Source organism: Sorex araneus, chromosome 6, assembly GCF_027595985.1.
Source record: "Sorex araneus isolate mSorAra2 chromosome 6, mSorAra2.pri, whole genome shotgun sequence".
In the NCBI taxonomy this organism is placed as follows: Eukaryota; Metazoa; Chordata; class Mammalia; order Eulipotyphla; family Soricidae; genus Sorex; species Sorex araneus.
This window is the reverse complement of record NC_073307.1, coordinates 167,782,800-167,810,734: the sequence shown is the minus strand read 5'-3', so window position 1 is coordinate 167,810,734 and position 27,935 is coordinate 167,782,800. Positions and strand designations below refer to the sequence as shown.

At 66.4% G+C, this 27,935-nt stretch overlaps 4 protein-coding genes across 9 annotated transcripts; 2 read left to right on the top strand and 2 right to left on the bottom strand.

The window, feature by feature from the left end:
- Positions 1-817: 817 nt before the first annotated feature.
- Positions 818-3,237, bottom strand: RASSF7 (Ras association domain family member 7). Of its 2 annotated transcripts, XM_012936160.2 has the most exons (6): positions 3,104-3,237; positions 2,376-2,506; positions 1,512-2,182; positions 1,333-1,437; positions 1,161-1,242; positions 818-1,079 (listed from the first exon to the last, which is right to left on the bottom strand). In XM_012936160.2, the coding sequence occupies exons 2-6, from the start codon at positions 2,497-2,499 to the stop codon at positions 1,048-1,050; spliced, it is 1,014 nt and encodes a 337-aa protein (XP_012791614.2). In that variant the 5' UTR covers positions 2,500-2,506; positions 3,104-3,237; the 3' UTR covers positions 818-1,047. The 2 variants fall into 2 exon arrangements, with proteins under 2 accessions (XP_012791614.2, XP_054998567.1); XM_055142592.1 differs by lacking the exon at positions 818-1,079 and having other exon boundaries at positions 1,089-1,242.
- Positions 3,238-4,782: 1,545 nt separating this feature from the next.
- Positions 4,783-8,409, top strand: LMNTD2 (lamin tail domain containing 2). Its single transcript, XM_055143839.1, has 14 exons — positions 4,783-4,882; positions 4,977-5,109; positions 5,208-5,415; positions 5,509-5,664; positions 5,775-5,846; positions 5,920-6,008; positions 6,195-6,403; positions 6,636-6,732; positions 6,812-7,013; positions 7,283-7,402; positions 7,479-7,648; positions 7,775-7,884; positions 7,968-8,020; positions 8,221-8,409. Exons 1-14 carry the CDS (start codon positions 4,783-4,785, stop codon positions 8,380-8,382), a joined length of 1,881 nt encoding a protein of 626 aa, XP_054999814.1. The 3' UTR covers positions 8,383-8,409.
- Positions 8,410-8,498: 89 nt separating this feature from the next.
- On the bottom strand, positions 8,499-19,927 carry LRRC56 (leucine rich repeat containing 56). Of its 4 annotated transcripts, none has more exons than XM_055142588.1 (12): positions 19,850-19,927; positions 18,398-18,585; positions 16,153-16,240; positions 15,804-15,864; positions 12,098-12,194; positions 11,821-12,027; positions 11,563-11,743; positions 11,102-11,266; positions 10,960-11,024; positions 10,696-10,835; positions 9,653-9,825; positions 8,499-9,153 (listed from the first exon to the last, which is right to left on the bottom strand). In XM_055142588.1, exons 2-12 carry the CDS (start codon positions 18,578-18,580, stop codon positions 8,915-8,917), a joined length of 1,599 nt encoding a protein of 532 aa, XP_054998563.1. In that variant the 5' UTR covers positions 18,581-18,585; positions 19,850-19,927; the 3' UTR covers positions 8,499-8,914. The 4 variants fall into 4 exon arrangements, with proteins under 4 accessions (XP_054998563.1, XP_054998564.1, XP_054998565.1 ...); XM_055142591.1 differs by having other exon boundaries at positions 9,011-9,153; positions 9,653-9,809; XM_055142589.1 differs by lacking the exon at positions 10,696-10,835 and having other exon boundaries at positions 9,653-9,812.
- Positions 19,928-21,086: 1,159 nt separating this feature from the next.
- On the top strand, positions 21,087-26,038 carry HRAS (HRas proto-oncogene, GTPase). 2 transcript variants are annotated; one of them, XM_055142594.1, is made up of 6 exons: positions 21,087-21,220; positions 21,902-22,062; positions 22,158-22,336; positions 23,351-23,510; positions 23,591-23,651; positions 23,982-26,038. In XM_055142594.1, exons 2-6 carry the CDS (start codon positions 21,952-21,954, stop codon positions 24,332-24,334), a joined length of 864 nt encoding a protein of 287 aa, XP_054998569.1. In that variant the 5' UTR covers positions 21,087-21,220; positions 21,902-21,951; the 3' UTR covers positions 24,335-26,038. The 2 variants fall into 2 exon arrangements, with proteins under 2 accessions (XP_054998569.1, XP_054998570.1); XM_055142595.1 differs by lacking the exon at positions 23,591-23,651 and having other exon boundaries at positions 23,982-24,316.
- Positions 26,039-27,935: the final 1,897 nt, after the last annotated feature.

Here is a 27,935-nt window from a genome sequence, read left to right as displayed (position 1 = left end):
GCACGCCGCTGTTCCCAAAGCACAGATTAAAACTCAATCTTGGGGCTTGGTAGTGACCTCCGACCTTGAGCCGTGCTTCTCAGTGGGGCAGGGGCTCAGCTTCGTGACTGTGCCGTATGTCCCCCCCAAACGATTGCAGAGAAGGTATGGGGGGAGGGTGGGCTCTGTCCCCCACTGGACTCTGTGCTCATGTAGGGACACGACCCCACTGTGGGGCTCAGGCAGGGCAGCCCCAGCCACCTCCCACTGAGTTCCAGCCGTGGTGGCCCTGCCTGATCAACCAGGAGCACAGGTGAGGCTGGCTCAGGCAGGCCAGTGCCCCATCTCCAAAGGAGCGGGGGCCTGAGGTTGCCCTCGCACCTGCAAGCCTCCTGGGGTCGGACCTCTCCGCCCACCCCGTAAGTGGGGAGTGCCAGGCCTGGCTCGGGGTTACCTAGTAGAAACATGAGCTTGTCAGACGCCCACATGCGGCTCTAAGCTCAGCATATGCCCACGGTCACTGGTGTCTGGGAGCCCCTCTGGCCCCAGACAGCCCCTGGAGTGGGGGCCAGTGTCCACCCAGGACAGCTGTGTGATGACTCTCTTCCGCCTGACTCCATTGTTGGCAAACCTGACGGGCGGGTCTGGGAGCCACCCGGGAGGGGGGCAGTTCCTGCTGCAGGGAAGAAGCAGGTCAGAGGGGGGCGCCAGGCGGAAGCCTGCAGAACTGTGAGGCTCATCAGTGCCGTGGGCCGGGAGCTTCTGTGGCCAGCCCTAGGAGCTGCCCATCTAGATGCCAGGCGCCGGCCTGCTCCCCGCACACTCAGCACAGACGCTCTCTGCTTTGGGCAGTTTATTGAGGTTTTAGTGTTGGGGGAGGGTGGGTGGTCCACGCACACAGACACGCACACGCACATTCACGCACACACGGATGCACGCAGCGCAGGGCAGAGTTGAGTGCAATGTCCTGGCACCCCAGGGAGGAGCTGTGGCGGAAACCCTCTGGCCCCTTGGCAGGCCCTGCTCCTTGGCGGGGTTCCCAGCGGTGCTCCAGGGGGACAGAAGCCGCTACCTCCAGGAGTTCTGCCTCATGGGGGCAACTGCCAGGGGAGGCACAGCTCAGGGGGGCTGAGGGCGCCTGGAGGGCCTGTCCCAGCCCAGCCGGGGAGAAGCTGACGTACCTTCTGGGCTCAGGCTGGGCGTGAGGGCAGGATTCCGGGGGGGTCCTGGGAGGGGCTCTTCTCTGGCTGGAGAAGGGAGACCCTGGGGGCAGAGAACAGGTCAGTGCGCTGCCAGGCTGGGGCCCCCCACCCCCAGCCCCGCTCTGGGAGGCCGTCGCGGACAGCCCCCGACCTGTGTGCGTGGGGACGGCGGGGCGGCCCCCGCCTGCCGGATGAACTGCTGGAGGTTGCACTGGCGCAGTTCCCGGTTCAGCTCCTCCAGCTCCTGGGCCTGGGCCTGGGCGAGGGAGACACTCAGGGGCCGGCCACAGCTGCACCCGGGGCACGGGCAGGGGCGGGTCCCCGGCTCACCTGCAGGGCACTCTCGGCGGCCTCCAGAGCGCGGCTCACCAAGGCCAGGCTGCCCTGCACCTCGGCTCCCTGCCGCTCCTGGGCCGCCAGGTCCTGGCGCAGCCGCTCAGCGGCAGAGGCTGTGGGCAGAGGGGTCCCGGGGGACTCGGTGGCCAGATGCAGCTGGGCCTCCAGCGCGCGGGCCTGGGCGTCCAGGGCTTGGAGCCGGGCGGCGTGCTCGGCGGTCGCGGCGCTCAGGGCTTGCAGTCGTGCCTGACCCTCGCGCTCCCGGGCCTGCTCCCGCCGCAGCTCCTGCTCCCAGAAGGCCTCCTGGCCCAGCTCCGCATCGTTGCTCTGCACACGCTGCTCCAGGCACAGCAGGTCTGTGGCCGCGGGCGGGGGGCTGGGGGCCAGCCTGGGGCCGCCCAGGCTGAAGGTGAGGGCTTTGCGGGGCTCACGGCCCAGCCGAGGCTTCGGGGGGAGGCTGGCACGGATGGGGCAGCGCTCCGGAGGCGGGCAGATGTCCGAGGACGGCCTCCCCGCCAGGCTGGGTCCTGTCCGCCTTAGGACAAACTGGACATCATTGGCAAACTGCCCGCAGGTGGCCTGGGCGCCCACGGGACACTCCTGAGGCAGCAGCTGCCGCTCCTTCTCCCGGAGACGCTGCACCAGCACAAAGCGGCCCGTCTGGCCTGCAGGGGAGAGGAGTTGCTGCGTCCCCCAGCCTCTGTCCACCCAGCTCCAGCGTGTGCAGGGGCCGGGAGGAATCCGCCACCAATCATACCTCCAGTGGGGAGAAGTGGGCCGGGCCGGGCCCCACCCCCACCCCACCCCCACCCCACCCCCACCCCCACCCCCACCGGGACCTGTCGGGCACCGACTCACCTATGGCTCTGGCAAGCGCTATGACCACTTCCTGACAGGTGGTCTGCTCGGAGACCCCGCAGACCACGCGCTGAATGCCGTCCACCCACACCTTCAGCTCCATGGCCACCAGCCCCGAGAGCATCCCGGTCCTGGGGGATGGAGGAGGCACGGGGTTGGCCCACCTGGCCCTCCCCTCACCCCAGAGCACCCAGAGCAGGTTCGGGTGCCACCCCTCCAGGTCGGACCTGCTAGGCTGTACCCAGCCCAGGCGACAGGCAGGTGGCACATTCCTGGGGTGGGGAGGAGGCGGTAGACCAGCCACCCCCCTCCCAAAGAAGGACGCAGCCCGCCTCCCTGGACACTGGGGGCCTCCCACCCCGCGCAGCCTCGGGCCCGCCCCGCGCCCGGAAAGGAGAATCATTAACCAGCCCCGAGATTTCCTGCCCCTGCAGCAGTCACCTGGCAGGGAGGGCACTGCCCCTCCCGCGGGCGGCCGTCCCTGGCACCGCGGCCGTGGGAAAGTTCCTCCCGCCAGGGGCTCCCCGGGCCCGGCGCAGCCCCTCGGCCCTCCGGCCGTCCCGCCCCGCTCCCCGGGTCGGTGGCCAGCCCAGCCCGGAGGCCGCCGGCCAGCCGCGGACGGGTGCAGGTGTGGCCCGCGCCCCTCCGTCCAGTCGCCGGCCTGCCCGGGCCGGGTCTGCGCGCGACACTCGCGGGGAGAGGGGCTCGGGGCCCCGGCGGCAGCTCACCTGGGCGCCCGCCGGCGTCGGGACCCGGCTCCGTCCGACCGATTCCCTCTGGGCCCGGCGCCGCCGCAACCTGCCGCCTCCAGCGCCGCGGGCGCGTCCCGGCCCGCGCCCCCATTGGCCCACGCCCCGCTCGCTCCGCCCCCCCACCTCCTCTATTGGCTATCCGGTGCACACCGCCCACCTATTGGCTTACGTCCATTGGCCGCTTCCTCTGTGCCCCACCCGCGGCCCCCATTGGCTCGCTGCCCGCCCCGCCCCCGGAGGCGCCCAGGTGTGGGCGTGGCCATCGGCGCGGAGGCGTGGCTACCGGCCGGAGGGGCTGGCAGAGCCGGGGTCCACGCACGCTGGAAGCGCGCGAACAACGCGGAAGCGCGGCGCGTCCGGGCAGGTGTCGCCCCGCTCCCGGGCTGACTTCCGCAGGAACCGCTCGGGCTTCGAGTCTTGGCCTAGGGATGGGGGCTAGTCGGGGCCCCGCTCGGGTCGCCACCCGTGGCCTAGGGCGGACTGTGAGTCCCCAGTGAGAAAGAGGAGGAGCCCCCGGGCTCGGCAGAATTTTCCGGCTTCAGCCAGGACGAAGGTTCTGATGGCAGAGCGACCAGCCTGGAGACTGCTGGGGACAAACCCCTGGCCTCTTGCCTGAGGCTCTTCCCCCAGGTCTTCCTGCGCCCAGTGGGACCCATGGGACCCACTGCCCTTTGGGGCTGTGGATGCCTCCTGCAGCAGGGGTGCTCAGGGCCATGGTGCCCCAGGACAGCAGGCCACAGGCTCGGGGCTCACAGGGGCCCAATAGGGGCCCAATGTGTGAGCGAAGGGAAGGGGCTAGGCTGAAGTGGCCTCCCTTCCCTGGGCAGAGGGAACTGTTGTCTCAAATGAGGGTGAATCCTGAATGCAGCTGCTGGAGGAAGGTGGGTCTGCGGGCTGAGATTTGGCAGGTGTCCACTGGGGTCAGGGTCCTGGAGGGCCAGTGGCTAGTGGCCAGCATCTGAATTTCTCAAGGATCTTCCACTTCCCTTTCCCCCTCTGAGTGCCTGGCACTGCTTGAGAGCTCCATTGTGCACCTGCCCACAGCAGCTCCAAGGCTGCCCGGGGAGCACTTTAGGGGTTCCAGGGCCTGTGGGTGAGGGGCAGCCTAGCTGTGGGCCCAGTGCTCACACCAGTGCTGTCCTGGTCTCCCTGGAGGCCTGGTAACAAACAGCCCCTCCCTTGAGTGCTGGTACCATGGCAACAGCCCTAGTGCCTTTCTCCCCCCCCACCTGCCCTCTATGTGGCCTCAGGTGAGTGTTGGGGGTGGAGGTCTGGGCTAAGGGGTGATGGTCTTGGCTGCACCTCTGGGGTGCTTTGCTCCAGGTTGAAGGACCGCCTAAGTCCTACGCGGCAGGGGTGACGAGGAGGAGACACCAGGGAGTGTGGGAACCTTCGGGTGGCATGTGGCGTGGGAGTGACCAGTAGGCAGCCATGTGGCCAGCAGTGCAGTTTCCCGGTGGTCAGCGGCGTGTGTGTACTCGTACCCGGGCCTCCTTGGGGAGTGAGGCGCGGGAACCAGGGTGCCTGCCGCACCACGAGACACATGTTTGTGGCCATGGAAGGGGAGCGACCTGGGCTGCCTCTGGCACATGGGCACGTGTCCCCCTGTTCCCTCAGCTGCCCCAGACCATCAAGCATGGCGCGCAGAGGTGGCCATGAGGCTGAGGAAGCCAGGAAGGGCAGGTTCCCATCAAGAGAGGAAGCAGAGCCGGTCCGAGGCCAGCAAGAGGCTCCGGCCCACCCTCAGCATGCCAAGTATGCCTGGTGGGGTGGTCCCTCTCCCGCCGGCCACATGGGTGGGCTGTTCAGCAGGGTCGTTGGCGTTGCAGGCTGTGCCCGGAAAGCCTAGACCCACGCACCCTGCGCCTGGTGTGGGGGCAGCGGGAACTGGAGCTCCAGGCCCTGCGGAGGACCCTCCGGCACCAGCAGGACACCCGGGAGTATTATATCAGGCAGGAAGTGGCTGGGTGTCCGGCCCACAGGTCAGCTGCCTCTGTCCCCCAGCACCCCCCCCCCCTGCTGCCCCCTGCCCAAACCCAGCCTTGAGCCTGGCCCAGTCTCCAACCCGACCCTAGCCCAGATCTCACCCCGAACCCTCAGGGCTGCCAAGCCAGAGCCAGGGGGCAGACCCAGCCCGCCCTGGGGTTGGGGACCCCCAGCAGTGGACGGGGGGGTCTGTGCTGAGGGCGGCCTCCCCTAGGAACTGGCTCAGCCAGGAGACTCTCCTGCAGAGGCAGATCCAGAAGCTGACTCTGGACCTGCAAGAGCAGAAGGAGCAGGCACAGCTGGTGAGGGCGGGGCGGGGCGGGGCGGGAGGGGTGCTGGTGGCCCAGGGTGCCAGGCTGGAGAAGCCGCCCCACCTCTGGGCCCTCCCCGAGCAGGAGAAGGAGCATCTGGAAGAGCAGCTGCTGCAGAGCTGCCAGGCCCTGCAGCAAGTGGAGGCCGAGCTGCAGGCCTTCCGGAGGTCCTGCCTCCTGCAGCTGGCCCGCTCGTCCTGGGTGGGCCGCGTGCTGCGCTCCTCCACGGGCAGCGTGGAGGTAAGCCCCCCCAACCGTGCTCCTGCAGCCCGGTGACAGGGAGGAGTCCATACCCAGGGCACACTCAGCAGGGGGAGGTGCCCACTGCTGCCCACGGTGCCCTCCTGCAGGTGGTGACCGCGGAAAACCTGGTGGACTTAAGTGACTTCTCTGAGGACGACAGGGTCCCCGCAACTGGGGAGGTGAGTCAGGCCCCGCCACCCCCTGGGACGCCTGTACCACAGGAAGGACCGCATTGTCTCGCCTCCTGGCCAGGGTTTCCGGATGGAGGACGTGGACTGGAACAGCATTGCCCACCGGTACCCCAATCTCCTCAGCAACCTGGAGCCCAACACTGATGAAAAGTAACTCCCGGGGCCAGGGGAAGGGGCCGGAGGGCGCGCGAGTCCACACCAGAGTCCCTGTGCCCGCCTCTCCCCGCACTGCTGGGGTGAGGCCCCCTGGACATACACCACTCCCAGGCTGGGGTGCCTGCCTCTGGCAGGGGGCAGGGCTGGTCCGCAGGAATGAAGCACAGTGGCCATCTGCAGGTTCTGGCGGCCCCAGAACACAGAAGTCTTCAAAAGCGTGGAGTGGGGCTCCCTGCCCAACAGCCTGAGCCGCACGGACTCAGGTTCCAGCAGCAGCCAGCAGACAGAATACAGTGGCGGACTGGAGGTGCCCGAGCTTCCAGCCACTTCAGAGCAGCGGGACCCAAGGACCGAGAGGCCAGGCGAGCAGGCCCAGGAGGACCCTGAAGGTGAAGGGGGAGCCCCTCCTGGCCCGCAGGGTGCTGTGCTGGGCTGTTTGGCCTCTGGATCTTCCCAGTCTATCTCATCTATGGGGCCACGCCACCCACGCTGGCTTAGACCCCCAGAACAAGCTTTGTGCCCCCCTCCCCTTCCCCTTTCGCTCAGCTCCTCAGGAGGTTGGGGGGCCCTTGAGGTGATACCGCTAGTGAGGGCCCCACATGTAGGTCCCTTCGCCAACAGGACAGTGTCCTGATCACCTGGAAACGTCCTCGGAGCAGCAGCAGCAGAATGGCTGGGCTCCCGGGACCGGTGTGGATCCCGAAGCCCTGGATCCGAGGTAGCAGCGGACGCGAGAGGGGAGAGGGACCCCGCCTCGCGCTAGCCCAAGGCAGAGCAGAGCCCCTGGCTCCCCCCAGCCCCGAACACAGCCCGCCGGGCTCCTGCCTGAGGATCGTGAACGTGAGCCGCCGCGAGCGCTGCATCTGCATCCTGAACCAGTCGTCGGAGCAGACGGTGGACCTGACTGGCCACATGCTGGTGCAGCGGGTCGGAGACTTCCCCGTGTCCATGTACCGTTTCCCCAGCAACACGCAGCTGGAGGCGCAACACCACGTCACGGTTCGCCCTGCCCCGCCCGCAAAGTCCCGCCCCGCGTCGTAGCCACGCCCAACCGGCTAGGCCCAGCGTCTTAGCCACGCCCGATCTTCAGGCCACGCCCACCGGCCTATCACCCGGTCTTGGTCACGCCCACTGACCCCGCCCCGCAATTTAGCCACGCCCAACAGACCGGCCACGCCTACCTCCCCGCTTGACCACGCTCAGTATGTCACGCCCCTCGGTCTAAACCACGCCCACCGCACCCCTCATCCACTGCCCGCGTTCCCCAGGTATGGAGCGACGGCATCTGCAGCACCAAGAAAGCGCAGCCCTGGACCGGAGGCCAGCAGCCCACTTCCTTCCAGCCCAGCCAGCGCTTCCTGACTGTCCTCCTCAACCCCGAGGGCGAGGCAAGGGCCCGTGGGGGTGGGGGCGGTGACCGCCGCGCCCGCCCCCGCCCCCTCACGCACGCACACCTCGCTGTAGGTCCTCAGCTCCTTCCGGGCCCCGCACTGCGTGTCCCAGGTCTCGAGGCTCTTCGAAGACAACACTGACCTGTCCATCGATCGCTTCCCGCTCACAGAGGCCAAGACCGTCCGGCCGCGGCGCCAGCCTCGAGCCCCGCGCAGGGGCCGGGCGCGGCGCCAGAGGCCACGGTGGGCACCCCCGGCCCCGCGACCCCGCCGCCCCCGCGCCGGGCCCCGAGTCCCCGCCCCCCCCCCCGCCCAGCCCTGGCCCCGCCTCCGCAGCCCCAGTCCTCACGACCCCCACCCCACCCTCAGGATGCCTGAACCCCTGCCGGGCCTGTGCAGCTGCAGGCTCGCGGCCCCCCGGGATGCGGACCCTGGTGTGGACACACCGATGCCACAGCCCCTGCCGCCGACCACCCCCGGTGAGCTGGTGCGGGAGGGTCGGCCAGGGGTGGGGGGACAGGGGCGGCCGGCTCCGTCCCACCCTCATCGCTGTCTCACGCAGAGCTCGGGCCGTGCGTGGACCAGTGTCAGGACAGGAAGGAGCGCAAGGTCCAGGTGAGTGCTGGCCGCGCCCTCCTGCTGCGTCCGCCACCTGCCGGCTGGCCGGGGGACGGACGTCTACCCTCAACGCCTGCGGCCACTCCCCGCAAGCAGCCTGACCTCTCCCTCAGGCCCGCCTCACCCCTCTACTTGGCGCCTCCCGGCCAGGCCCTGCCCTCGCCCGCCCACCCGGGTCTCGCGTCTCACCTCCCCAGGTGGGCCGGAAACGCGTGGATCGCACCTGCCCCATGGTGGCCCTGTCTGTGCAGAACACGGCCGAAAGCAAGTTCGGCTTCCGCTTCCTCAGCTACCCGCCCATCACGGTGGTCCCGCTGGCCGGCGCGGGCCGTGTCCTGCCATGCCAGAGGCGAGTGTAGGGCAGCAGCGGAGCCTGTGCGTCGCCCCCACCCTCAGCGCCCCGATGGTTTGTCTGTGACTGCGGGGGTGGGGACAGTCGGGGGAGGCCCGCGGTGCTAGCTGCATAATTTATTAAACCGAGGTTGCCTGCAAAGCAAGCAGCGTTTCCGTACACGTGAGGGCTGGAAATGATCGCTTGGTTTCTGGGGTGTCTCCCCCCAAGAGAAGGCCCGGCCACCTCATCCCCACGCGGACCCCGTGAGTCCGTTGGGGATGGGTGCACCAGGTCTGGCTGCACCCGGCCAGCCTGTCCACGGTCCTCTCGGGACCCTGGAGAGTCCGTGCAGGGTGGCTGCAAGGCCTCCGGGGAGTGGCCAGAGCCCAGGCCAGCCCCAGCCCGATCTCCCAGGCTGGCCACCGTGGGCAGTGGTTGAGGCGGGACTTACCCGGCCTGGGCGCCTCCCCCACCAGATGTGCTGGAGGTACGCGGGGGCGTGGCCACAATCGGGCCAGGGGGCAGTGGGCGGGCTTCCATTAGGGCTGGGTCCAGGCTCAGGTGTGGCACTCGCCAGAGACCTGGGGTTGGGCGGCGGGGTCTGGCGCAGGCTTCAGGCCCGGGCCCACCCTCAGGGCCTGCAGTGCGTTGACCGCAGCCAGCTCCTGGCCCAGGACAGGCCCCAGGCTGCCCAGGGCGCGGAGTCGGCGGCCCCGGAACTGTAGCTCCTTGGGGCCCCAGGAGCCCAAGCCTGGTGGCAGAGGCGCCCTGGGTGGGGCGGGGGTCAGGAGGAGACCTGGGGAGACAGGGAGAGACCCGGTTCCGGAGAGGGCCCAGGCAGCACCAACCCCGCGCCCTGTGGGGACACCAGGCCTGCAGGGCCTGCTCCCCCGGGAGGGCGGCTGGCTGTGCAGTGCACTGCCTGGACCTGGCCGTGGTGGACAGTCAGTACCCTGGATCCCGAGTCCAGCTCCTGGCAGTCCCGCTCCCGCTGCCCCAGCACAGTGCTCATAGAGGGCCCAGCTGGGGCTGGAGCCTTCAGGGTGTTCAGACACCTCCTCCAGGAAGCCTCCCTGCCAGCTGAATAAGGGGACTTACAGGCCCTCGTCTGCTTGTCAGGCTACTCAATCCGGAGCGGAGTCCCCAAGCCTCTCTGCTGGCACCCTGCAGTGCTCAGCACCTTCTCGCCCCGACACCCAGGCCCCGGGCCAGCTTCCAGACTGTGAGCACCCATTCCAGGAGAGGGTCTCGGTCACTCCCTTCCCGAAGCCAGCCCAGAAAGGGGCCCCTGGTACCTCGTCTGTGGTGGGGGTCCTCCCCTTGAGTGGCAGGTTGGTCACTCCCAGAACCAGGGGCCACGCTTGGTGGCGGAGGGCAAGCTGTCTCCTGCTCTTTGGGGCCAACCCCTGGGCTCTCGAGGATGGCGTCCACTTCTGTCTGGGAGTCCGGCAGCTTCTGGGGCAGAGGGCTAGGGTGGGAGGGGGGAACAGGCTACTCCCCGGGCACTGACCCCATTAGATGTGGCCCTGTGATGGTCCCTCTGCCCCTGTCTGTCTCCTCCAGTGGGGCACCAGCCTGGCCCTCACAGGACACAGACACACAGACACACCAAGAAAGACACACACCCAGGGACAGACACACACACTCAGACATACAGACACAAACCCAGAGGTAGACACACACACTCAGAGACAGACACACTCAGAGACACACAGACACACTCAGAGACACAGACACACACTCACAGACACACTCAGAGACACACACACACACTCAGACACAGATACACACCCAGAGACAGAAACACCCATTCAGACACACAGACACGCTAAGAGGCAGACACACACCCAGGGACAGACACACTCAGAGACAGACACACACTCATAGACATACACCCAGAGACGGACACACACTCAGACATAGACATACACCCAGAGGCAGACACACACACTCAGAGACAGACACACTCAGAGACACACAGACATACTCAGACACACACACACACACACTCAGACACAGACACACTCAGACACAGATACACACCCAGAGACAGAAACACCCATTCAGACACACAGACACGCTAAGAGACAGACACACACCCAGGGACAGACACACCCAGAGGCAGACACACACTCATAGACATACACCCAGAGACAGACACACACTCAGACATAGACATACACCCAGAGACAGACACACACACTCAGACACACAGACTCACTCAGAGACTGAGACAGACAGACCCTCAGACACGCAGAGGCACAGACGGACAGTCTGCCCGGGAGAGCGCCCCGCCGAGACGCGGGCCCACGGGCACACTCGGCCGGAGGGCACCCACCGCAGGCACAGCTCCCGCCGGGCCCGGAGCCTGGCCACGGCCAGAAGCTCGTGGCTCTCTGCACACTCAGAGCCGGGGGCGCCAGCACTGATGGCGGGGCCTCCTGGCCTCTGTGGGCACTGCTTCAGGGGCACCCAGGCCTGGAGAGGAAAGGGTGGTTTCGGGTCAGTCGGCGGGGACGGGTGAGGAGGGGGGAGGGGCCAGGAAAGCGGGCCTGGCTGTGTCAAGGGGCCTGGCTCTGGCTGCCGGCCGGGGCAGGCCTACCTGGTGCTGCCGCCTACGCCGCCACAGGCCTTTGGTGGGGTTCCCGCAGAGGACAGGGCCGGCACCTGCGGGACAGGGCATAGCTGGGCAGGGCTGGGGTGGGCCAGGGGGCAGGGCAGCGCGGGCTGAGGCAGGGCGATACCGTGGGTGAGGTTGCTGGCGTCCTCCTCGGTGCTGGCGTCCTCGGGGAGTGAGCCGTCGGTCAGGGGGCCCCTGGGCACCAGGAGGGACAGAGGCCGGAGCCGGAGGCTCTCAGGCCAGGACTGCTCAGGGCCAAGTCTCCAGATGGGGGGTCCAGAGGCGTGATCTGCTCCGGAATAAAGACCAGAGCTCCCTGACCACCGGCCAGAGGCTGGCCCACAGCCCCGACTGCAGAAACCAGGGACCCCAGCCCCTCACCTCCGACCTCGGTGTTCCAAGGCCCGCAGGCCAGGGGTGTGTGTGTGTATGTGTGCACGCGCTGTGGACCTGGCAGGCGTTCTGGCCAGCGGTGCTCATGCACTGGAGCCCAGCGGCCAGGTGGGAAGGACACAGTGTGTGGCTGTCCACCAATCGGAGGTGAGGACAAGACAGGGGCTCCCGCGGAGGGAGGGGGCCGCCTACCCAGCCTGGGGAGCCAGGGATCCTGTGCGCTGCTGGCCTTGATGGCCTCCTTCACCATGAGCCAGTCCTCGCCCAGCCTCGGCCTGGCGGGCTCCGTCTGCGTGGCCGGCAAGTCGTCCAGCACCTGCAGCTGGGGCAGGAGCCGCCTCACCTCTGCGCGGTAGTTGTACTCCTGCAGCGGCTGCGGGTGGGCGTGGCTTTCCGTCAGGCCCCGCCCCCGCAGGGTGGGGCTTGCCGCGGCCCCGCCCCAGCACGCACCTGGGCAGCGGCTGTGGCTGGAGGGCAGGGCCGCAGGCACACGGGGTTGCCCTCCAGCGTGAGCATGGCCAGCCGCGGGCACAGGTGCAGGTAGCGCACCTGGCCCAGCTCCTCCACACTGTTGCCCTCCAGGTCCAGCACTTCCAGCGTCTCCAGCAGGCACAGCGGGCTGAGGTCTGAGATGTCGTTGTAGGACACGTAGAGCTCCTGCCGCGCGCAGGGGGGGCTCAGCAGGGGAGGGGGCGCCCCCCCCACGGCACCCACTCCGCAGACCCACCTTCAGTGCGGGAAAGGAGCCGATGCCGTCCAGGTCACTCAGGCCGCAGCGGGCGAGCCAGAGCACCTGCAGGTGGCCCAGGGAGGTGCCCAGGTCTCTGCGGAGGGCAGGGGGTCTCAGTGCCATGGACAGGGTGTCCTGGGTCCCAGCCGGCTCTGTGCAGCTATGAGGTCCTCAGACCTGGACCTGGTCAGCAGCTCCGCCAGGGCGTAGCCGCACTCCTACTCCGAGAAGGGCAAGGGGGGTCGCCTCTGTCCCCTGGCTCTGCCCACGGGGACTGCAGTGAACTGGGACCCCACCTTCCCCACCTCAGGCGACCCTTCTTCCTGCCCCCCCACCTCCCGACCACCTGGGGGGACACATCCTGTGTCCTTCCCCAGCCAGTGGGACTTGGTCTCCAGCTGATCTGCCCCCCATCTCCCCAACCCACATCTGTGAGCCCCTTGCTGGCAGGGTAGCGGCAGCAGTTGGGGGACCCCCACCTCCGGTGGCCAGGAATGGGGATGCAGATCCCTCTCGGTCTTCGCCTGTGGCTGAGTACATGGATTAAGTGCGACTGCAGAACACTCAGAAGGGAGGAGGAGGAGGAGGAGGAGGTGGAGGAGGAGGAGGAAGAGGGCGTGTGGGAGCCGGGGCCTATCCGAGGCCACGGGAAAGGGTGACTCCAGAGCTCCCCAGGGGTTCATGGCAGACCTGCAGGGACTGGACTGCCCCGTGCCCAGGAAGGAGCAGCTGCCGGCTTGTAGGTGGGGCCCCGGGGCCACAAACGCACACACCACACGGACACACACACTCACACACTCTTACCCTCACACCATACACATTCCGACATACACAGACACACTCACTTTTTTTTTTTTGGGTTTTTTTTTTTTTTTTTGGGTCACACCTGGCGATGCACAGGGGTTACTCCTGGCTATGCACTCAGGAATCACCCCTGGCCGTGCTCAGGGGACCATATGGGATGCTGGGATTTGAACCCGGGTCGGCCGCATGCAAGGCAAACGCCCTACCCGCTGTGCTATCTCTCCAGCCCCTTTTTTTTTTGGTTTTTGGGTCACACCCTGCGATGCACAGGGGTTACTCCTGGCTCATGCTCTCAGGAACTGCACCTGGCGGTGCTCGAGGGACCATATGGGATGCTGGGAATCGAACCTGGGTCGGCCACGTGCAAGGCAAACGCCCTCCCCGCTGTGCTATTGCTCCAGCCCCAGACACACTCACTCTTAACACATATGGGCACATACACTATACACATGGACAAGTAGTCTCATACGTACTCTTACAGTCACACCACACACCCCTACAGCACTCACAAGCACACATACTACATGGACGCACACACACTCACACCACAGACACATATACTCACACACGAACACAGTACTCTCACATACTCTTCAACTCAAGCTCACAACACACATGGGGACACACACAATATACTCTCACACTCATCCCGTACACTGCCTCACACACACACTCACACACAGGGCACAATATTCACACTTTCTCTTTCTAGCCCTGAGTGTCACTGCTGGGGGCCCCGCATGGTCCAGCACTTGGTGACAGAGAATTCAGGGGTCCCTGCTGAGGAGACAGACACTCCTCAAGCTGTCTGACGGCGCACGGACGGGGTGGGATGGACTGCTGGTTTCGGGGTCTCGGGATGGAATATTTTGTTTGGTGAAAAACCCCAATTTCCCCTTGTCCAATCCCTCTTTCTCCTCCCAGCCACATTCCGCCTTTCCAAACTTTCTTTGTTCTTCCCGCCGGCTGACAGGTGAGGGGCAAAGGTACATTTGGGGCAGTACGGTACTGCCCCTGGTCCGGCAGGCGTCACGCGTGCCCAGGAGAGGAGGGCCCCAGCCTCTCCTGTCCTGACTCTGAGCCCTGACCCGGCTTCAGGAGGCCCATCCCTGGGGGGGTTTCAGCTGGGCAGCAGTGGTTTATTTTTTTTGTTATTTTAATGCTTTTTGGGTCACACCCGGCGATGCACAGGAGTTACTCCTGGCTCTGCAATCAGGAATTACCCCTGGTGGTGCTCAGGGGACCATATGGGATGCTGGGAATCAAACCTGGGTCTGCGGCGTGCAAGGCAAATGCCCTACCCGCTGTGCTATCACTCCAGTCTCAGCAGTAGTTTATTTAATTGAGGCCTCAGATTCCTTTTTTTTTTTTTTTTTGGCTTTTTGGGTCACACCTGGCAAGGCTCAGGGTTTCCAGGGTTTCCTCCTGGCATTCAGGAATCACTTTTTTTTTCTTTTTGGGTCACACCTGGCAATACACAAGGGTTACCTCCTGGCTTTGCACTCAGGAGTTACTCCTGGCAGTGCTCAGGGGACCATATGGGATGCTGGGAATCGAACCCGGGTCTGCCGTGTGCAAGGCAAACGCCCTCCCCGCTGTGCTATTGCTCCAGCCCCTCAGGAATCACTCTTGTTGAGCTCAGGGAACCATACGGGGTGCTAGGGATCAAACCCAGGTCAGCTGCATGCAAGACAAATGCCCTCCCCGTTGCCCTGTCACTCTGGCCCTGTAGCCCAAATTCTCAAACTGTGGGTCAGGGCCCAATATGAATGTGGGGGTCACGAACCAGTTAACAACACTGAATTTCTGAAAGCAAGTACCCAAATTCCCAATCTCCTGCATCATGGATGCCGAATGTCTGTGTTCACTGGCCCGAGTTGGATTCCTCAGGTGGAAGGAGTATCACCACAGGCGGGCAGGGATGGAGGTGGGTGGGAGGGACACCGGGGCACTGGGGGGAAAGGCGCACTGGTGAAGGGACAATATTGGAACACTGTGTGACTGAAACCCGTCATGGACAACTTTGTAGCTGTGTATCTGATTCAATTTAGAAAATATATGTATATATATATAATTTTTTTAGAAAAGGAGTTTTAAGCAGAAAAAGTTTCAGCAGCCCTGGGCTAGACCACGGGAAGCGCCACTATGCACCCGAACCCCCAGGCCTGATGAGAAAGCAGCTGAGGTGACCCTTGGAGTGGCCGCAGCCCCCGCCCCACCCCTTGCCACCGATGGTCCATGAAGGCAGCCGGGAGAACACAGCGCCCGGGAGTGAGCATGCCAGCACACAGTGCCATTTCAGCCACGGAGAACGTTCCAGAATTCCCCCATCGTCGTGCCCAGCTGCCCTGGCTACTGATAGCAGCATCATTTCCTGACATTTGTCATGCTCAGTGACCTCAAGGCCACTCTGCTCCCGCCCATCTCTGGGGACCTGGAGTCTGTGGCTCTTTTTCAATTTTTTTTTTTTTGGGGGGCACACCTGGTTGTGCTCGGGAGTTACTCCTGGCAGTGTTCAGGTGACCAAATGGGATGCCGGGGGTCGAACCTGCGTTAGTCACATGCAAGGTAAAGACCCTCCCCGCTGTGCTACTGTGCTGGCCTGGACTGTGGGGGTCTTATGGAACCTTGGGGGGGGTCTCATGGGAGACTGTGTCCACCCATCCCTGCCGGCAGGACGGCTGTGGGCACTCCTGCTGGGCCCCACAACCTCCTGTTCCCTCGGCCCCCACCCAGTCGTGACGGCCTGACCCCACGCTCGCTCACTTGGCGACATGCCGGCCAGGGTCTCTCCAGGAGACACGTGCTGGAGTGGAGTCCAGCCCACCACCGTCCAGGCCCTGCGGGCACGCGCCCTTCTGCTCCCGCTCCCGCCCAGGACGGGGCTCAAGGCACTGACCTCACCGAGCCCAGCCGGCTGCCGTTCAGCTTCAGCTGCCTGAGGTTGGGCAGGTGCACCCCTGTGGACACAGGAGAGGGTAGCCTGGGGGGTCTCCTCAGCACCCCCAAGCCCACCGTCTGTGTCAGGCTGCAGGGGAGAGGTGGGGGGGCCACTGCAGCGTCCCCTGCGAGGCTCTGGACGCACCCCGGCAGGGAGCCCTCGCTCCAGGGGGAGGCCTGGAGAGGTGCGTGCAGGCGGTGGGTCTCCCCCTGTGGGCTCCTGGGGAGACGAGCGCAGCAGAGGCACTGCGGGTGCACCCAAAGGCCCAGGCCAGGGCCAGGGGAGGGCCGCGCCGGGCTGGTCTTACCAAAGTTGCCCAGGCTGCTCTGGCGGGTGTCGGCACACAGCTCCAGCCGGCTCACCTGGCGCAGGTCATCCACCTGGGCTACTGCCTTCTGCGGGGAGCAGCAAGTCAGCCAGGGGTGTGCCCCACCTCGTCGCAAGGCCGGAGGGGGCGTGGCTAGGCCCGCCCCAAGGCCCAAGGAAGGGGGTGGTCTGGCTCTCGGTGACCTTTTTTTTTTTTTGGCTTTTTGGGTCACACCCGGCGATGCTCAGGGGTTCCTCCTGGCTCTGCACTCAGGAATTACTCCTCGCGGTGCGCGGGGGACCCTATGGGATGCTGGGACTCGAACCTGGGTGGGCCGCGTGCAAGGGAAACGCCCTCCCCCGCTGTGCTATCGCTGCGGTCCCTCTGGTCACCTTTTGTCTCTGCAGCTGAACCGGCTCCCTTCTACCTGGCACCCAGATCCCTCTGTACGAAGTACAAGGACAAAGACAAATTCTAGTGTCACCGAGACACCCCCCCCAGAGGCAACCGGGCTCATCAGGGAACAGCCCCAGCATTGACGGTGGGCCTGTCCAGCGATGGGCGTGTCCTGCAGTGGGCGTGCCCTGCAGTGGGCGTGTCTTTCAGTGGGCGTGCCCTGCAGTGGGCCTATCCCACGGTGGACATGCCCTGCAGTGTCTGTATCCCTTGATGGGGGTTTCCTGCTGTAGGCAGGTGTGTCCTGTTAGGTGTGTTCTATGGGGGGCGTGCCCTGCGGGTTAGCCTGTGGGGAGTGGAGGTGGGAATCAGCAAGGCCTGTGTCGGAGGAGGCTCCATGAGCTCAGGGCTCGAAGCCTCAGCTGGTTCCGCATCTCCCAGAAGCAGAGGGGAGGTGAGGAGCTGAGGAGCAGGAGGATGGCCGGGGCAGTGGCTCAAACTCTGCCTGTGGGGTGTGGTCTCGGGGTACTGGGCACGCCAGCTTCTAGCCTCCAGGGGGCAGAGCCACAGACAGCACGTGGACCCGGTCTCTGGAACCATCTGGAACAACCATGTCCTGGCCACGATGGTTTGCACCCCAGCTGGGAGTGATGGGGAAGGAAGGGGGAGAGGGAGCCCCAACCCTCTGTGGTGCTGGTGTGGGCACTCTGCGGGGTGGGCAGCTGCGGGCCACACTGACCTGTACTGCACAGGGGCTTCCTGGCCCGGACTGCTGGAGAACCGGAGGGCGTTAGGGCGTGTACCACCTCAACTCTCCCAGTGAGACTGATGGTTGGTGCCCAGGCCCTGTACAGGGGACGGAGGGGCTGTGGCGCTGAAGTCTGAGATGTGTCTGTGCCAGGGCCTGTGCGTTCCCCTCTGGGGGGATGCTGGGGAGCTATGGGCGACCTTGGGCACAGCCCCACCACGAGCGTGCCCTGAGAGGGTGTGAATGGGGCCGAGCTGGAGGCTGGCACCCACAGCGGGTCCCGGGGCACGGGGGGGGGGGGGGTTGTGCTGTCACCCACAGCAACCAGAGGTGCAGCCTACTCGGAACTGCTCACGGGCACCTCACCTGCTTGAGGGGGTTCCCTGGAGGGTCAGGGGTTCTGGCCCTGCAGGGGAGGGTAGGAGGGACTGCGTTGCCCAGTGGGGAGAGGTCACCCAGGTCAGCCCGCAGTCCCCAGCTGCCCCGCATCCTTGGATGCTTATACTGGATCACCAGTCTGGGCAGGGCTGGGGTGGGCACTGAGCCCCCCAAGAATTGCTACAAACCTGCTGGGACTCAGGACCATGGCACCCCCCAGATTTTTTCTTTTTGGGTCACACCCGGTGATGCATAGGGGTTACTCCTGGCTCTGCACTCAGGAATTACTCCTGGTGGTGCTCAGGGGACCATATGGGATGCTGGGAATTGAACCAGGATCAGCTGCGTGCAAGGCAAACGCCCTCCCGGCCGTGCTATTGCTCCAGCCCCAACCCCCAGATTTGGGAGAAAACCCTCACCCTAGAGACAGACGGAGGGACCCGAGGGCTTTGGGGTGCGTGAGGCTCCCCCCTCTTCTTGGGGTTCTCTGCTCCACTCAGTGCCAGGTGCTGTGAGGAACTCAGCGGCCTGAGGGGTGCTTCCCTGGGGCCCGTGGAAGGTGGATCCCTGGTGCCATCTCACACACTGGGGGCTCTGGCCCAGGGGAATCTGTGTCACAAGGCACTGGGGCTGGGTTATGAGGGGGCAGAACCGGGACCACAGCGGTGAGCCCACTTGCCCGCCACCACCTGCCAGCCTGTGTGTGTGTCCGCCCCCACTCACCAGCCGGGCAGGCGACAGGCTGTCCTCCATCAGCAGCTCTCCCAGGCCACCCAGAGGGCTGCCCGCATCCTTGCTCTGTGGGCAGGGGTTGTGCCAGCCCTGCCAGCCCAGCTCCCGCACTCGGACACGGGCTGAGCTGGGCCGAGGCCCGGGGACGCTGTCCCAGGCCTGGTCCATGAGCATCCAACCTGGCGGGGACAGAGGGGTCAGCCCTGGAGCCTGTGTCCGGCTATCGGCCCTGACTCCCGGGAAGGCTCTGGGCTGCAGACCCAATGCCCCTGCTGCCCGCTGCCCCTCTGCCAGGGCTCACAGGGCAGGCAGAGAGGAGAGACTCAGATGCGGGTCCACTCACTGCACCCTCAGGACCCCTGTGTTGCGCTCCTGCAGCTGGGGTCCCTAGGGCGGGCCTGACCAGGGCACCCCTTCCTCCATGCCTGCTGAGCCCCTCACCTGGGGGGGTCTGCCTTTTTCCACCGTGGGTCAAACATCCGGGCAAGAGGGTGACATGTGGCCCCAGGGGTCACCTTTGAGAAAGAGGGGGGCTGTCAAGTCTCAGCCCATAGCTGAGAGGCACCAGGGACTGCCTGCCGGTCTGGCCCTTGGCCCCTCGACCACGTGCCTGGGGGACCTGGCTGAGGGTGAGGAATGCCTGAGCCCCGCAGGGTCCCAGGGTCCCCATACCCACTTGACTGGCTTTGCTCTATTTTTTTTCGGGGGGGCCATACCCCACGTGCCCAGGCCTGACTCCTGGCTCTGTGCTTAGGGATCACTCCTGGTGGTACTCGGGGGGACCATCCGGGGGGCCAGGGGCAGCTGTACGCAAGGCTGTACTGTGGCCTGCGCTCCCGCCCTTAGATGCCGGTGCGTGGAGGGGAGGCCTGGAGCGTGCCCACAGGCCCGGCGCCCACCTACTGCCCCCCAACCCCCAGCCCAGTAGCGTGGTGTGTGAAGAGATGGGGCTCACTTTCTCAGAGGCTGCTCCGAGGCTCAAACCCGGGCTGTGGGCAGGGGCTCTGCCAAGCAGACAGTGGCGGGTGGACTTGTGGCCTCATCTGGAGAGTGACCAGCCCCGAGGTGAGGAGGGGACACCTTGCAGCCTGCCCCAATAGAGCTTCCAGCAGGATCTTCCCAAAGATGTCTCCCTCCCCCCAGGGTCAGAGGGAGCCCACCGCCTCTCCCCTCTGGGGCTGGAAGCAGCTGGGGGACCAGCCCAGGCCCCTGGGCCCAAGGAGGGTTTCCAGCAGCCCTGTGGGGCCGGCTGCGGGAGAGACCTAGCAGGTGGCCTTCCTTGTACTCATCCCTCCTGTCCATCCGTCTGTCCTTCTCCAGCGCTCCACCTGTTCACCCGGCAGGCAGGGGCTCTGAGCGCAGGGCCTGCTCTCACCCATCTCCCCCTTCCCTGCGGATGCCCCCCAGAGCGGCCCCGAGCCCGAGGGCGCGCTCAGCTCTCACCTGAGGGGTCGGCCCGGGTGCCCCTAGCCTGGGGGCTCGGTCCTGGAGCCCACCAGCGCAGGGCACTCTCTGGGACTCCTTCCGGCCGCGGTGTTAAGGGGCCTGAGAGCCATGGCAACGGGGCGGGGCCTCGTTTGCATAATCAAATATTCATGTCCCGGGAGCGCGCGGGGCCCCGCCACGCCTCTTAGCAACGGTTACTAGGGCAGGCCGGGGTGGGGGTGGGGGACGCCGCCAGGCCCAGGCGCCCCGCGCGCGCGTGGGCACCCCTCGGGTGCAGAGGGGAGGCGCCAGCAGACCTGGCAGGAGCAAGGAGGCCCGGACCTCGTGAGGGGTTGCCGGAGGAGGCGGACGGGGCGCTGCACCCCGGAGCCCCGCGAGGCCTTGCCAGGGTGGCCAGGGGTGCGGGGCCTGGGCGCAGCGCCCCATCGGCGCCCGCGAATACTGGCCGTGTTTACGCGTTGCTTTGAAATACAAACGGAGAGCGAAAAAGTTAAAACTTGCCGTCCGGGCGGCCCCGGAGGGAGGTGGGGCGGCGCGTTTGTGCTTGGGCGTGGGGAGACGGCCGTCACCTCCCCACAGCAACTCGGGGGTGCACTTGCCGGGGGCCGCCGGGGGCCTGCGAGCCCTGTCCGACTGGGGCACAGTTCCAGCCCAAAGGAGCCCGGCGCCCCGTCCAGCCCACAGCCGCCCCTGCGCCCCCGCCCCAGGCCCCAGGCCCGGGGCTCCGGCCTCCCCCGCGCTTCCCAGGCGCTCGGCGCCCGCGGTGCCCTCGCGGACCTCAGCCGCGGGCCGTCCGCGGGCGTCCAGGTGCCGCTCCGGGTGCGCTCGGGCAGGCCGGGCCGCGGGCGGGGCCGAGCCGGGTCCGGAGCGGGCCCGGGCCCCCGGCGCACACCCACGGCGGGCCCGCTTCGCGCACGGGCCAGGGCTTCCCGCGGGCCCGGCCTCCCCCGAAGGGCCGTTGGTCCACGCCCGCGCAGCCGGTGCCCGGCAGAGCCCAGCCCCCAAGGCCGCGGCCCACGAGGGCCACCCGGCCGGGCACCACCCTCGCGCGACTCCCGGAAGCCCCGCCCTGCCGCCGTTCTTGACGGGCGGACCGCTCAGCCAACGGCGCGGCGGGGGCGGGCCGGCTCGGGGGCGGGCCCCTCGCGCGCGACCAATGGAGGGCGGCGCCCGGCTGACGGACGGGCGCGGGGCGGGGCGTGCGCGGGCCCGGCCGAGTGTCCGCCGCCCGCGCCCCGCCGCCCGCAGCCCGAGCCGCACCCGCCGCGGACGGAGCCCATGCGCCGGCCGAGCCGCGCGCCCCGGCCCCGGCCCCCGTCCCCGCGCCGGCCCCGGCCCCGGCCCGGGGAGCAGTCGCGCCAGTGAGCGGTGAGTGCGGCGGGGGGCGGCGGGGCCGGGGCCGGGGCGCGCGGCGGGGCCGCACCCAGCTGTCCCCGGGCCGGGGCGCGGGCGCGCGGGGGCGCAGGTGAGCGGGCGGCGGGCGCGGCCCCGGGGCCTCCCGGGCCGTCGGGGGCGCCCCCGGCCGGGCCCCGCCGCGGCCCCGGCGCCCGGCCCGCGTCCCAGGGAGACCCTCCGGGGGCTCGGCTCCCGGGGGCGCCGTCACACCCACGCGGCGAGCCCAGCTTTGGGGACCCCCGCGGGGGACGGCCCGGCCGGGCGGCGCTGCCTCACCTGCCCCGCGCCTCCTGCGGGCGCTCCCGTCCCTCGGCGTCCGCTGCCCGGGCCCCGCGCCCGCGCCCTCTCCCCAAGTTGTGCGCGCAGAGCCGGGGGCGCGTGCCGCCGCGGGGCGGGGGCCGGGGCCGAGCTGGCCGGGGCCTGGCTCGACCTGCCCGGGCTCGCCGCTCGCGCCCCGCCTCGGCCAGACCTGCTCCTGTCGGAGCGCGCCGGCCACCCCGGCCCCGGGCGCCGCCGCCCGCTTTCTGCCGACCCAGCAACTTCTAATTCGGGTGCGTGGCCGGGAGACGCGCAGCTGTCTGTCTGCCGGCGCGCACGTGCGGCCGGGCGCGGAGCCCCCCGCCCACGGCCCAGCTCAGCGGGACTTCCCCGCAGGTGGGCAGGAGACCCCCCGCAGCGCCCGGCTCCTGCGCCCTTGAGGAACCATGACGGAGTACAAGCTGGTGGTGGTGGGCGCCGGCGGCGTGGGCAAGAGCGCCCTGACCATCCAGCTCATCCAGAACCACTTCGTGGACGAGTACGACCCCACGATCGAGGTGAGCGAGGGGCCCCCTTGCTTTTCCCACCGAGGGTGGCGGGCAGGTGCCGAGGGCCCTGCCCCGTCCGAGCCGCCGCCTCCTGCCTCCCGCAGGACTCGTACCGGAAGCAGGTGGTCATCGACGGGGAGACGTGCCTGCTGGACATCCTGGACACGGCGGGCCAGGAGGAGTACAGCGCCATGCGGGACCAGTACATGCGCACCGGGGAGGGCTTCCTCTGCGTGTTCGCCATCAACAACGCCAAGTCCTTTGAGGACATTCACCAGTACAGGTGAGGCCACCTAGCCCGGCCTGGTGCCGCCCGTGCTCACCTGCCTCCCCGCCCCAGTGCCGCCCTGGTGCTCCCCTGACTCGCTAGCCCAGTGCTCACCTGCCTCCCCGCCCCAGTGCTCACCCTCACACCCCACCCTAGTTCCCCTGACTCTAGCCCAGTGCTTACCCTCACACCCCACCCCAGTGCTCACCCTCACCCTGTCCCAGTGCTCACCTGACTCTAGCCCAGTGCTCACACTCACACCCCTCCCTAGTGCTCACCTGCCTCCCCGTCCCAGTGCTCACCTGATTCTCTGGCCCCGTGCTCACCCTTACACCCCACCCTAGTGCTCCCCTGACTAGCCCAGTGCTTACCGTCACACCCCACCCCAGTGCTCACCCTCACCCTGTCTCAGTGCTCACCTGACTCTAGCTCACACTCACACCCCTCCCTAGTGCTCACCTGCCTCCCCGTCCCAGTGCTCACCTGATTTTCTGGCCCCATGCTCACCCTTACACCTCGCCATAATGCTTACTGCCCCAGTGCTCACCTGGTGTCCAGCTCCAGTGCTCATCCTTGACACCCTGTCCTCAGTGTTCACCCTCGACTCCGCTCTTCCAGTGCTCACCCTCAGTACCCTCCCCAGTGCTCACCCTTGACACTCTGCCCCAGTGCTCAACCTCAATGCTTCTTCCAGTGCTCACCCTTGAGAGTCCATCCCAGTGCCTGCCCCATGGTGCCCCACCCCAGTGCTCACCCTCCACTCCCTCTGCGGTATCTGCCCTCGATGCCCTCCCCTGGTGCTTACCTGCAGTGCCCCACCCCAGTGCTCACTGTTGACACCCCGCCCCTAGTGCTCACTCAGCACCTCACCCCTCAGTGCTCGTCCTCAGCGCCCCACCTCCAGTGCTCACTCTCACATCTCAGCCCCAGTGCCCACCCTTGCTGCCCTGCCTGTAGTGCTCACCCGGGAGGCCCTGCCCCGCCCGCCCCTCGCCCTCGCGGCCACCTACTCACACTGCCTCCATGCAGGGAGCAAATCAAGCGCGTGAAGGACTCGGACGACGTCCCCACGGTGCTGGTGGGGAACAAGTGTGACCTGGCGGCGCGCACCGTGGAGTCGCGGCAGGCGCAGGACCTGGCGCGCAGCTACGGCATCCCCTACATCGAGACGTCGGCCAAGACGCGCCAGGTGAGCGCCGGCCCGGGCCCCAGCCAGCCAGGGACCCCCGCTGGGAGGGAGCAGTGCTCATCCCCTCTCCCTCCACACAGGGCGCCCGCTCTGGCTCTGGCTCCAGCTCCGGGACCCCCGGGACCCAGCGCCCCTGGCTCTGTAAGTCTCCCCAGATAGCAGGGCAGCGAGGGCGGCCGGGGCCGGGGCCCGGGCTGACACGCTCCGTGGGGAGGTGGACGTCCCTGGAGAGAGCTGCCCTGAGCCAGGCCGGAGCGGTCACCTGGGGCCCCCTCAGCTCCCGCACGGCCCACGGGGCCTGACTCCTAGCGAGCCAGTAGGTCAGAGACGGGAGCAGAGCCCGGACGCGGGGAGCCCTCCCCAGGGGATGAGCAGGACACCTGCAGGATGAGCACCTGGGGGGCCGCCAGGGGGGCCCGGTGTCCCGCGAGGGGCCCCACAGAGCCGCCCTGAGCTGCTGCTCCTCCGCAGGGCGTGGAGGACGCCTTCTACACACTGGTGCGAGAGATCCGCCTGCACAAGGCTCGCAAGCTGAGCCCGCCGGACGAGGGCGGCCCGGGCTGCACCAGCTGCCGCTGCCTGCTCTCCTAGCCGCGCCGCCCTCGGAGGGCCCCTCCTGGCCCCGCCCACGAAGGACCGTCTCCTGGCCCCGCCCACGCCCACGGAGGAGGCCGTGTCCCCTCCTTGCCGGGTACAGAACTCAAGCCTCCAAGGACGCTTTGCACAGACTGTGGGGACTGCAGCCGCGGGCCCGCTGTCCCGGCCTCGGGGGCACGTGCAGAATCGCAGTAAATTATTGGATGGTCTTGACCGGGTCTGGCTGAGGAGGGGGCTGGGGCGCCCGTGGGCGTGGCTTAGTCCGCAGCCGGGCAGAGCTGGGCCCCCGTGGGAGCGGGTCACATAGCAGAGGCACCAAGTGGAGTGGCCGAGGGGCACCCAGCCCCATGGGGGCATGGGCCTAGGGTGAGGGGTGGCCCACTGGCCCTGTCCCTCTCCCCTGGGGCTTGTCCTGGACGCCAGATCTCGCTGCCACCCAGCTACCTGGCAGCCCTGATCCCAGCCCCTGCCTAGGGTGAGGAGGTGACTGAGGCCAGCTCACGTGCCTTCGTCAGCCTGTCAAGGCCCCTGGTGTTGGGCTCCCCCGTGGCTGGGGCATTGGTGGGCCACACAGGTGGGGGGCTGTGCCCACCTGGGGCGCTCAGCTTCCAGAGGTGCTGGGGCTGGAGGCCCGCAGATGCCTGTCACCACCCCTTCAGGCATCGGGCAGGGGTACCACAGCTTGGGGTGTCAGACTCTGACCCCGTCTGCGACCCTCACTGGCTACTCCAGGGGCCAGCAGTGGGAGGACACACCCTAACCTGTGTCTCTGGAAAGCTTGTCTAGGGCACCCCACTGTGTACGCTGACCCAGTGTCCACACCCAGGGACCCCCATCACTGTCCTGGCCCTGTGTCTACACCCAGGTGACCCATCACTCTCCTGACCCAGTGTCCATACCCAGGTGACCCATCACTGTCCTGACCCTGTGTCCACACCCAGATGACTCCATCACTGTCTGAGCTGGTGTCCACATCCAGGGCCCCCCGCTACACAAAGACAGTGCCGGTCACTGCATCCAGTCCTTTGCCCTTGCCCCTGGCCGGCTGGTGGAGTGGACAGCGTCCAGCTGCCTCTCGGTGCTGCCCGTGCTTTCTTGCGGGTGCGGGTCTCTGCTGCACAGTGTAGGTTTGTCGGGGCTGGTGGACAGGGCCTTGGGTACTGTCCACCAGGTGGAGGGGTCTCCCGTCGTGCCGCGAGCGGGTCAGGGTCACTGGCGTGCTGGGCCTGACCCCCATCCACGTTCTTTGTGCGTTACTTGGGGACGAGCCCCACTTAGCGGCAGCTGGCGGCGGCTTCAGGCCCAGACCCGCACGGCCAGGGGTGTGGCGGGAACACCTGGATGAGATGTAGCCGCTCGGGCCGGCTGGGCAGACGCTGTGGCTGAGATGAAACTGCGTCTTGGGGACCACACACTGGGACGGTGGGGCAGGGGCCACTTGGCACAGCTGGGAGCGCGCTGGCCTTGCACGTGGCCGACCTGGCTTCCAGCCCCAGAATCCCGTATGGTGCCCTGAGCCGGCAGGAGGGACGCGAGCATAGAGGCAGGGTAGACCCTGAGCACTGCTAGGTGCCCCCCCCCCCAATCAGGACGGGGGCTGGGAGGTGGCTCAGTGCCGGAGCTCACCGTTGGGGGACACGGCCCTCTGCAGGTGTGGCCTCCCAGCCCCCGTGCCAGCCCAGCAGAGGGGAGGGAGAGTGATTTTATGCAGAGGCTGGACACGCCTGGCCAGCAGGGAGGAAAGGCTCCAGTTCACACTAAAGGCACGTAGGGGCCGTGGCCGGTGCTCGGGGCTGACCCCTGCGCCGCGGGGCTGGGTCCGCACTGGATGCCAGGATCGAACCTGGGTCAGCCAAATCAAGGGCCTTGCATGCCGTTTTATCTCTCTGGCCCCAAATAAGACTTTTTTTAAAGCATAAAATTCAAACACATTTTAGAATGATTGTGTCAGAAGAACTAGGGCCAAATTGGCCAGGACTCAGATAGGAAGGCAGGGAACAGGGCGTGGGGAGTAGTACGACGTGGAGGCAGGGCCGGATTGGGTTTGACAGGTGAGCGCTGCCCTTGCACGTGGCCTAGGTTCAGTCGTTGGCCTCCCATGTGGTCCCCATGCACCAGGTGTAAGCCCTGAGCAGCATCGGGGGTGGCCCCAAAAGGAAAAAAAGTTCAGGAGCAGAGAGTTGGCTAGAGGAGCGAGAACGAAGTGGGCAGTAGAGAACAGTGCTCGTGGGTGTGGGCACAGGCGCAGGTGTGGAAGGTGACGGAGCTGAGTGTGCAGGTGTGGGCATAGGTGAGGGTATAGACGGGCTGCTCACGGGCGGGGGGGAGAAGGCGGTAACAGGGCTGCGGACAAGGGTGGAAGGAAGCGGAAGTGCAGCATATTTGTGGGTGTAGGTGTGGTGTAGGACAGGGTTATATGGGGTGTAGATGTGGGTGAAGATATGGTAGACAGGGTGAGGTGTTTGTAGTTGTGGGTGTAGCTGAGGGTATAGCTGAGGATGTGGATGTAGGTTTAAATTAGGGTGTACATGAAAGTGTACATGCGAGTGTAGGTGAGGGTGTAGGGTGGCTGTAGAGAAGGGTGTAGTGAGGATCTAGATGTTTGCTGTGGGTGTAGATGTGGCTGTAGATGAGGGTGTAGGTGAGAATGTAGATGTTTGTGGTTGTGGGTGCAGATGAGGGCATGGATCGAATGTAGGTGTGGGTGTCGGTGAGGGTGTAGAGTGGCTGTAGAGAAGGGTGTGGTGAGGGTCTAGATGTTTGTTGTGGGTGGATATGGAGGTATGGAGGAGGGTGTGTATGTGGGTGTAGGTGAGGTTGTAGGTGAAGATGTTTGCAGATGGGGGTACAGATGTGGGTGTGGATGAGGGTGCAGGTGAAGATGTGGGTGTAGATGTAGGTCTAGATGACGTTGCAGATTAGGATGTAGATTTAGGTGTAGACGAGGATGTAAATATGGTTGTAGATGCAGGTGCATATAAGGTGCAGATATGGGTGTAGGCGAGGGTATAGATGAGGGTGTAGGCGAGGGTATAGATGAGGGTGTAGGTGAGGTATAGAGGAGGGTGTAGGTGAGGTATAGAGGAGGGTGTAGGCGAGGGTATAGATGAGGGTGTAGGCGAGGGTATAGATGAGGGTGTAGGTGAGGTATAGAGGAGGGTGTAGGTGAGGTATAGAGGAGGATGTAGGCGAGGGTATAGAGGAGGGTGTAGATAAGAGTTTAGTTGAGGGTGTAGGTGAGGGTATAGGTCAGGGTATAGATGAGGGAATAGATGAAGGTCCAGATGTGGCTGCAGATGAGGGCATATATGAGGGTGTAGGTAGGGTATAGAGGAGGGTGTAGGTGAGGATACAGACAAGGGTGTAGGTGGGTGTAAGAAGGGTGGGTGAGGGTGTAGGGGGGGTAGAGGAGGGTGGGTGAGGGTGTAGGTGGGGTATAGAGGAGGGTGGGTGAGGGTGTAGGTGGGGTATAGAGGAGGGTGGGTGAGGGTGTAGGTGTGTAGAGGAGGGTGGGTGAGGGTGTAGGTGTGTAGAGGAGGGTGGGTGAGGGTGTAGGTGGGGGTAGAGGAGGGTGGGTGAGGGTGTAGGTGGGGGTAGAGGTGGGCGGGTGGGGGTGTAGGTGGGGGTAGTGGAGGGTGGGTGAGGGTGTAGGTGTGTAGAGGAGGGTGGGTGAGGGTGTAGGTGTGTAGAGGAGGGTGGGTGAGGGTGTAGGTGGGGTGTAGAGGAGGATGGGTGAGGGTGTAGGTGGGGGTAGAGGTGGGCGGGTGGGGGTGTAGGTGGGGGTAGAGGAGGGTGGGTGGGGGTGTAGGTGGGGGTAGTGGAGGGTGG

Bases quoted from the DNA above. Each gene is read 5' to 3' on its own strand.
- LRRC56 (XM_055142588.1), bottom strand. From the start codon at position 18,580: ATGCTCATGGACCAGGCCTGGGACAGCGTCCCCGGGCCTCGGCCCAGC. The intron at 11,267-11,562 runs GTAGGCGGCCCC...ATTCCGGAGCAG, and splicing joins TCCCTGGCTCCCCAGGCTGG to ATCACGCCTCTGGACCCCCC. The intron at 9,826-10,695 runs GTGGGTGCCCTC...CTCCCACCCTAG, and splicing joins CGGCGGGAGCTGTGCCTGCG to CCCTCTGCCCCAGAAGCTGC.
- HRAS (XM_055142594.1), top strand. From the start codon at position 21,952: ATGACGGAGTACAAGCTGGTGGTGGTGGGCGCCGGCGGCGTGGGCAAG. The intron at 23,511-23,590 runs GTGAGCGCCGGC...CCCTCCACACAG, and splicing joins CGTCGGCCAAGACGCGCCAG to GGCGCCCGCTCTGGCTCTGG. The intron at 23,652-23,981 runs GTAAGTCTCCCC...GCTCCTCCGCAG, and splicing joins GACCCAGCGCCCCTGGCTCT to GGCGTGGAGGACGCCTTCTA.
- RASSF7 (XM_055142592.1), bottom strand. From the start codon at position 2,499: ATGCTCTCGGGGCTGGTGGCCATGGAGCTGAAGGTGTGGGTGGACGGC. The intron at 2,183-2,375 runs GTGAGTCGGTGC...TCTCCCCTGCAG, and splicing joins AGCGCTTGCCAGAGCCATAG to GCCAGACGGGCCGCTTTGTG. The intron at 1,243-1,332 runs GTCGGGGGCTGT...CTCTGCCCCCAG, and splicing joins CGCCGTCCCCACGCACACAG to GGTCTCCCTTCTCCAGCCAG.
- LMNTD2 (XM_055143839.1), top strand. From the start codon at position 4,783: ATGAGGCTGAGGAAGCCAGGAAGGGCAGGTTCCCATCAAGAGAGGAAG. The intron at 7,014-7,282 runs GTTCGCCCTGCC...CGCGTTCCCCAG, and splicing joins AGGCGCAACACCACGTCACG to GTATGGAGCGACGGCATCTG. The intron at 7,649-7,774 runs GTGGGCACCCCC...CCCCACCCTCAG, and splicing joins GCGCGGCGCCAGAGGCCACG to GATGCCTGAACCCCTGCCGG.